Source organism: Cryptomeria japonica, chromosome 5 (genome assembly GCF_030272615.1).
Source record: "Cryptomeria japonica chromosome 5, Sugi_1.0, whole genome shotgun sequence".
Classification (NCBI taxonomy): Eukaryota; Viridiplantae; Streptophyta; class Pinopsida; order Cupressales; family Cupressaceae; genus Cryptomeria; species Cryptomeria japonica.
Window position 1 is genome coordinate 209,121,070 of NC_081409.1, and position 8,702 is coordinate 209,129,771.

General features: G+C 29.0%; 1 protein-coding gene across 1 annotated transcript; it reads left to right on the forward strand.

Annotated features, from left to right (window-relative positions):
- Window positions 1-760: 760 nt before the first annotated feature.
- Window positions 761-8,254, forward strand: LOC131055467 (ent-kaurenoic acid oxidase 2). The gene is made up of 9 exons (XM_057989949.2): window positions 761-1,117; window positions 1,280-1,607; window positions 1,952-2,101; window positions 3,182-3,433; window positions 3,533-3,619; window positions 3,760-3,838; window positions 3,937-4,043; window positions 7,728-7,849; window positions 8,028-8,254. The coding sequence occupies exons 1-9, from the start codon at window positions 885-887 to the stop codon at window positions 8,116-8,118; spliced, it is 1,449 nt and encodes a 482-aa protein (XP_057845932.2). The 5' UTR covers window positions 761-884; the 3' UTR covers window positions 8,119-8,254.
- Window positions 8,255-8,702: the final 448 nt, after the last annotated feature.

Here is an 8,702-nt window from a genome sequence, read left to right on the forward strand (position 1 = left end):
ACAATCAAACAAGTCACATGTTAATGCACATATACTTTAAAAAATTGCTTTAAAAAATTGCATTCTATGAAGAACATGTAACAAGAGTGCATAAACATTAAAATAGATTTTAGTATTGGGTGAAGATATTTAACCCTTCACTAGGGAAGAGGATCCAATAGTTAAGCACCCTAACTTTGAACCTTTAAAAATCTTACATGGTGATTTTAAATCACTCCCGTCTTTTTACAATCGTTTTCTTGACAAGGCCAGTGATTAAAACAAGGGTTTCAAGTCTACATCATCAAATATTATGTCATATCAACATGTTTTTTGACGAGGTATCCAAGAAGGCCCCTAAAAGAGAGTAGACTTACACTTGTGAACTCATATGACATCACATGATTTATTGTTTTGTAAATCTAAGAAATACATTTCATTCAATTATGGATGCACATGATCAACACTACAACTTCAAAGTCACAACTACTAGTACTATACTACTAAAACTATTGACATAAAATCAACAAATATTATAATGACTAGAAGATGCTCAACTAATAAATAATGTTCATTTTAAACAAACCACACATACAGACACATCTGTTCCGACACATCTGTTCCGACAGACTCAATTATGTAATGCATGTTAACTCAATTACTTTTAAAAGAAATGTCGAATATACCTCCCAAAGCGGACTCCAGAACAAGACAACCACTCCCATTTGTAATATTAGTCTTATAGAGCAGAATGGAATATCCCTCTCTAAGCTGTCTTCAAAAGAAGACAAAGCCACTCCTATATATAATGGTAATAGTAGCAGTTCAGCTGATAACCAAAACCCCATTAAGACAAGCACTAGTAGAGTTTTTCTCATATCAGATTTTATTTCAAACCAACGCCTATGGATGCAATGTGGGCAGTGGGACTCGGACTGGGTCTTCTCCCACTGGTCATATGGGTGCTGAGATCCTTCAATGAATGGAGATACTGTTACCCACATTTAACCTTCAAGAATGGCAGAAAGCTTCCTCCTGGTCATTTGGGTTGGCCTATCATTGGAGAGTTGGTGGACTTTCTATGGTGTTTCAAGTTTGCAAAGAGGCCTGATGATTTCATATGGAATAGAATTGCAAGGTAATTTGTAAATCTCTTTTTGTCTTTATGCTTGAAATTTAATAAATTTTGTTGGGCTATGGCACAGGGGCACACAAAGATAGGTTTACATTTTATTTGTTTTGCAATGGTATACAAAAATTCATAGGGAGAATTGACATATATATTAACATTGGATTCCAGATATGGAGACACTGGGGTTTACAGATCCCATTTATTTGGGTCACCTGCTATCATAACATGTTCTCCAGAGGCCAACAAATTTATGACAGGAGGTACAGAGAGTGGCAGTTTAATTGCCGGATGGCCTTCTCCTCAGGTAATAGGGACTAGTTCAATTGCCATGGTGGAAGGTGCTCAGCATAAACGTATTAGGCGTTATCTGATGGAAGCCATCAACAGTCCAGAATCATTAAAGAGGATGTTCATAACCTTACAGCCCTCATTAAGAGAAGCCCTTAAAAATTGGGCCCTCAAGGGTACAATCGCTGCTTTTCATGAAGTCAATGAGGTATTAGCATATATCCTTTAGATACATGCATTTTTTTCAATTTTGTTAGTTTTCTTTATTTTTAGTTTAAATCATGTGTGATATTTTTCATCATCGATGTTTCATGATCTATCATCAAAATAAAAGAAATAATTAGAAAGCAAAAATTACTTCAAATTTTTAAATTTATTATCTATATAAAAAAATTGATTTTATAAACGTATGATGACCATTTCTACACATCCAAGCCTCTAGATCACATCTGGTTAACAGGCAAACTATCTTTTGAAGCCACCCAAGCTCATGAGACAAGATAGTTCACAATAAGCTTTCTAGCCTAATGTTATAATGGTCCTCTGTTGTAGGTGCAATTTAGCAATATATGTAGATTGCTGTTCAGTTTTCAAAGTGCTCCAATGTTAAAAGAGATGAGAAGGATTTACACAGGACTTGTGGCTGGACTTAGAGCTCAACCCATTAACTTGCCAGGCACTGCATTCCACTCTGCTGTCAAGGTATGATTTCATTCTTCCACTTCAGTTTTGACTATGCAAATTTCAGTATATAATATTTTCCTTGTTAAGTTTTGAGAGTTAAATAGTTTTCAAGAGTTTAATGTACATACAATTTTATTTAACTTTTTATCAGTTTATTTCAAATGAAATCAAATTTTCAATACAATATATAAATAAGCTTTTTTTCTAATTTAATTTATCAAACATGAAACCTATTGTTGTCAGAATGAGTTTTCCACAATCTGTGCAGTATGGGTTATTTAGTGCTTTAAAAAAATTGTGTAAGCTTTTGTGAATCAACGTTTTGGATTGTTTTGGATTGCACTCAACAATCTATCATAAGAAAGACAAAAAGTATGAATTTGGATTGTAGACCAAATCTTAAAGGAGAGGGAGAGAGAAGGGTTAGAGAGGGAAGACTAGAAAACAAGGAGCAATGCCAAGGTGGAAGGAGAGAACAAAACAAATAATAAAGAAATAAAAAGAATAAATTGTAAGAAAAAAGGAACACAAAAAAACAAAAACATTATTCTTTTGCCTTCCTTTTTTCTTAATTTCTATTCGCTTTATTTATTCTTTGTTTTGTCCTCTTCTTCCTCCTCAGGATTGCTCCTTATTGTCTGGTCTTTCCTCTCTAATCCCTCTCTCTCCCTCCCTCCTTTAAGACTTGGTCTGCAATCCAAATCCATATTTTTCTTCTTTCTGATGTTGGATTGCTAGGTGCAATCCGAAACATTGATTCACAAAAACTTACAGAATTTTTCCAAAGTATTAAATAACACAATTCATTTTTATTTTTCATCTTTAGACCAATCTGCAATGACTTCTTAAAGTCCCATTATAATTATGACCTATCAATTGCAAATATTCCATTCAACAAAAAAAATGATGTCACCAACCACTCCATTTAATTTTTATACCAAATTCATACCATCCAACCAACAAAATGTATTACAACCACCAAGAATGCTTCATCATTCACAAATATTATCAAGTTTTCCATCTCTACTTGTATGAAAGCATTGATAAAGCCCTTTTTTTTTTTTTTAAATCTTATTCTGAAGTATTGAATGTGTGCAGTGTAGAAAGAAACTGTCAGCAATGATATTATCTGAAATGCATGATAGAAGGGCAAATAAGAGCAACATTAAAGAGGACTTCCTTCAAAATTTGATGGACTCAGTGGACTCCAATGGAGAAAAGTTGAATGATGAGGAAATTTTGGATAATATGGTGTCACTTATCTTGGCTGGTTATGCATCCACATCTCTTTCAATGACTTGGGCCCTTTATTATTTGGCAAAATATCCCTCTGTTCTCCATAAACTAAGGGTGAGACACAGACCTTGTTTAGTGGTTTCTTCTTTCCCAGTTAAACTATTCCCCTTATGTATAATATTTTCTTACAGAATATATTTTTTTTTATTTCAGGAGGAAAATAGACTGATCAGAGAGAAGAAAGGAAAAGATGAGCACCTAATCTATGAAGATATTAAAGACATGACTTATACTTCAAAGGTTGTATGGAAAAAACTTATTTTTTAAGCATTTTATAAGTTACTTTCCAGTATCCTCCCTTGAATGACAATGCTTGGTACCTCTAATGAGTATGATCAAAATGACTGGTTTATATTAATCTAGACTTCATATTGGTGCAGGTGATTGATGAAGTAGTTAGGGTTTCTCATGTATCATCTTTTGTATTTCGGACTGTGGCAAAAGACATAGAATTCAATGGTAATAATTCTATTATTTATTTATTTATATTATACATTTGTGGATAATTATTTTTATATTTTAATACAAATAAAATATTAAATTGTGTTTGTTATCAGGTTACATATTTCCAAAGGGATGGAAGGTCATAATTTGGTTGCGATCTAATCATGTTGATCCTCGATATTTTGAGAACCCTCTAGAGTTCAAACCTGAAAGATGGGATGTAAGTATAAGTATTTTATTAAATAGTAGAAATTTCTTTTTTATGAAGCGGTTTTCATCATAATTGTTTAGAAGTCTTATTTTGCATGATAGAAATAAATACACTTCACTATAAATTATTTAGAATAAATAATTAAATAAGTAAGGTTTCAAAACAAGAGTTGGGATTAGAATTATAGAATATTAATAAATGAAATGTGATATTTAGTTTAAAATTTGAATGGAAGAAAACATTGTTGAAGATGTCTAGAATTGATATACTAGTATGTAGAAAAAATGGCCTTGTCTAGACAAATGCCTCAAATCTTTTAACTAATTATATTTCTCTTCAATTTAGACCTACACTTGTAAAATTAAACTTAATGCATAGTCTTGAACTTGAACCACATAAATGAATTGGAAAAAATAATGATTGTTATAAATATGTCTTACCTTGATGTTCATGTGTCTAAAGTGGAGTGGTGGTGAAAAACACTATTTGGGAAATCACTAAGTAATAATTTGTTCCACTTTGGTAAATCCCCTAGATGAATTGATTTAACAATAATAAACAAAGATCAAAGATCAAATATAGTAGGAAAGCATGTAGGTACCTAAGATAATGATGTCATTGATAATGCAAAAAGTGTTCTTAGTGATGATAAACTGATGGCACGTAAATAGATTAGGGCTTGCAACATGATTTATAATGAATAATGCTCTTAATACAACAACATAGGACGCAAATCCATAAAAAAAAGTATGTGTTAATTTGGCTCATTATAGCAGATAAATAACATATAACACTAGGTAATCACTATATTTATCCATGATAATTAATGTGAATACATAATAGGTCTATAAAATAATTGGAGAAAAGTAATATATAACATAAGATATACATAAGAAAAAAATAATTAGGAAGGAAATCTAAGTTTGAAAGCATAGGCTAAAACCATAATAGTGAGTCCCAAACTTGGGACATGAGAATTTTCAATTAGGATGGAGATGAAAATTAAGAAACACCTTCATTCAAGGGTGATTTGAATGTAAAAACAAACTTCAAATGAAGATAATTTTCATAAATAAAAAGGAGGTACCTTTGTTTAAAGGTTTCTTTCTATTCCTTTTATGAAATTTTCCATAAAATGAAAAGAGAGGGTCTTTCTAATGAATTCTTACAAATTTAAATCCATTAATATATTCAAAATCTTATAGATTTTAGGGCCAAGAATTGGCTATTTGAAAAATGAAAAATCATAAATATATATCTCATAGAAATGAAAATGATAAATCCATAGCATGCCTCTAGAGGTTGTCTAGGAGCTCTAGATCTCAAAATGACCAAGTCTACAACCTCATCATGACCAAGTATCCAAGGGTTGTTTTAGGAGATTCCAATTCTCTAATAGGTCAACTCAATAACCTCCATGTAATCAATTGATCATCTAAATACTAAAAAAAATCTCCAAGACATTGCATGATCAACTCCAACAATTTAGGGATGAAATCTAATGTAATTAACAACATGATTTGCAATCCACTTATTATATTTTTTAATCTCCATATTTTTTCCTTTAGAAATGATCATAATTTAAGTATTTGAAAAATGTTTAACTACACAAGATACTCCTATTGATAACCAAGATTAGTACAATGCTAAAAATGCCCTTCTAATCGAGCTAAAACTAGTCAAACACAAATACCAAACATCTAACTCTTGATCTTTGATACTAATTGTAAGAAAAAATATAAATCTTACATAAGAAACTTTTCAAGTTAAATGTAAAATCAAAACATTTCAAAAGATAAATGATACACAACACAATATTTATGTAGAAAATCCTTTGCAAATAAGGCCCTTGTTTTCAGTGTACCACTTAACAAATTCAATGGATGTCATGTAATTTTTTTTGTCTAGCCATGTTCAATAAATATGCATTTCATGCAATATTTGCATGGTGGGAAGAGGCCTAGAGGGTTCTTTGATGACTCCTCTAGGTCTCATTTAATATGAATGATATTAAACATATAAAATAGGAAGAGAAAAATGTGTCACAATAATATGTGTAGGCTAGAGGGAGTAAATAAGTTAAATAAACTACCTACAATGGATGAAAAATGTAGGAATACATTATAGAATGATACAAAAACAATTGCATGATACTATTATCATAAAGCATATGCAATAGTAGATAGCATTATATGGTGTGAACATATATAGAGTACACACTTAGTGAAGAACCCTAGAAAATAAATGAGAAAGGTAAATGGCATGTAGATATAATGATAGTAAGAGAAGAAACATACAAATGAATATATAATTATAAGTATCTTTAACATAAATTTTAAGAATAATTATAGCTAAGAACCTTCTAATATAAAGAATAAGGTGTTTGGGAAAGATCTAAAATTGTGTAAGAGTGGTTGACCTTGCTAATATTTTTAAAAATAATCTAATATAGTACTTCTATAAATGAATCTTGTAGGATAAATTAATTAATAATAGACATTGTTAGATTAACACATTAAAATATACAAACAATTTAGTTTTCTATTTAGATCATTTTTACAACTGCAAAAATAATTTTGCAAGTATAGATTCTATCTTTACTAATTTACTAGAAGAATATTTTCAGCTTTATGATGTGAACTAAATGTATTCATTAGATATTGTAAATAAATCAAGATGAGTCATTTTATACAATTTTCCAAGGATATAATGAAAATTTTCATTAATCACATATGCACACAAACATGTAGGTGGAGGGGAAGAAAATAACCCTAAACTTTAAATTTTAATTTTAAAGGAAAATGGAAAAAAAAGTTAGCTAAGGTTAGTTCTTAGTATTGATTATAAATTGGGAATAAATATGGGTTGGGTCAGTTGCCAACTATTAATTGATATCATGTCAACTATATGTTTTTAATATATAAAATAATAATCAATTAAAATGAGTCAAAATGGAGGTGAAAATCATATAGGTATATATTTTTTACAATTATAAAGGGTATTTAAAAAGAACATTTTATATTCTGTGAGGAATGCAAAGTATATTGGAAAATATTTTTATAAGAACTATCATTATAGACACTTTTTACTAATAATAAAGAGCTTATGTGACATCATATGTTTTAAATATATATATGGTATTTACGATCTTGACAAGGATGAAGAATCGTAATTACAAACAATCACGTGTTTAAGTAATTATGTAATAATTCTACCATGTGAAGTAAATAACTACTATTTAAATGGTCATTTGATTAAAATAAAAATAAATAAACAATAATTCATATAATTTATTAATTTCAAATGATCAATTAATTTAGTGGGGTGATTTTTTTAACAGTTTATCTCCTATTCTTTCTTTTAACCTATGCATTGTTGTAGAATTAAGTACAAATTATCTTCTTTGTGTTTTTTCACACTTTTATTCAATGCTATTTTAATTTTTCATATTAATGTATTTCATATTATTATAATGTAGAACCCTAATAATTCATTTTATTTATTTTATGATTTTAGGGGTTTCAGCAAAAACATAGGAGTATATCATGTATTTGGTGTTGGTCTTAGATTATGCATCTTCTCTATAATTGTATCACCTTTTGTTTAGTCGTATTAAATACTTTTTCCAAGCTAATGGATTTGGAATTGTTATAATTTAAAATACTAATTCTTACATTTTTTCTCATTATTTAGGGGCCTAAGCCAAAGGCAGGAGCATATTATGCATTTGGTTCTGGTCCTAGATTGTGCCCAGGAAGCAATCTTGCTAAAATGCAATTATTCATGTTTTTACATCTTGTATCCAATGACTACAAGTAATTTTCTTATCTACATACTTTTAAATATTGGTAATCTAATTTTCTAAAATTTCATGACTTGTACCTTAAATTATCAAACTAGACAATAGTGTATTGGATATCTTTACATTATTCTTTCATTCATTTTATTAACATGGATTGTAATGTTTACTCTTTCTTCTTTTTTTGAAAGCAGGTGGGAGCTCGAAAATCCAAATTCTAAGATAAAGCATCTACCACATTCAATGGTCGTAGATGGTGCAAAAATGAAATTCAGCCATATTTAGACAGAAATAAAATGTATAAATATTGATATTGTGTTTTTAGTTCTTCTAAATAATCAACAAATAGTATATGATAATCAATGCTAAACACTTTTAAATATGTGAAAAATATTTTTAATATATATTTTAATTTTGTATATTATGTATATTATTATATTTTAACAAATGTATTCCTTCTTGTAGTATATAAGTAGTATGTGAAGAATATCAATTGTCTATTATTTTATATTTTTTTAAAATATTTTTATCTATATTTTAAATGTTTAAAATATTTAAAATATTTTTTAATTATAAAATTATATAACTTAAATTAGTATATAAATTTAGTAAAATTAACTTTATAATGTTGACTACCAATATATAAAAAATCACTATATTCAAACATACAATATCAAATTTCAATAACTTTAAATACCATATTATAGAGTCTTTTTAATTCCAAGTAGATATTCATGGTCCATAAAAGTAAAAGAAAGATGCTAATTGTTTTAGGGAAGTAAATCAACTTACATGAAATATTTTGGTCTAACCAAAGCAAATGTGTGATAATAAATAAGTGCACTAAGATAATTAGGTTGAGATAGTTA

What these genes read in the sequence shown, in the direction of transcription:
- LOC131055467 (XM_057989949.2), top strand. Translation starts at nt 885, where the DNA reads ATGGATGCAATGTGGGCAGTGGGACTCGGACTGGGTCTTCTCCCACTG. An exon ending in CTTTTCATGAAGTCAATGAG is followed by an intron (nt 1,608 to 1,951) that starts GTATTAGCATAT and finishes CCTCTGTTGTAG; the next exon opens with GTGCAATTTAGCAATATATG. An exon ending in CATTCCACTCTGCTGTCAAG is followed by an intron (nt 2,102 to 3,181) that starts GTATGATTTCAT and finishes GAATGTGTGCAG; the next exon opens with TGTAGAAAGAAACTGTCAGC.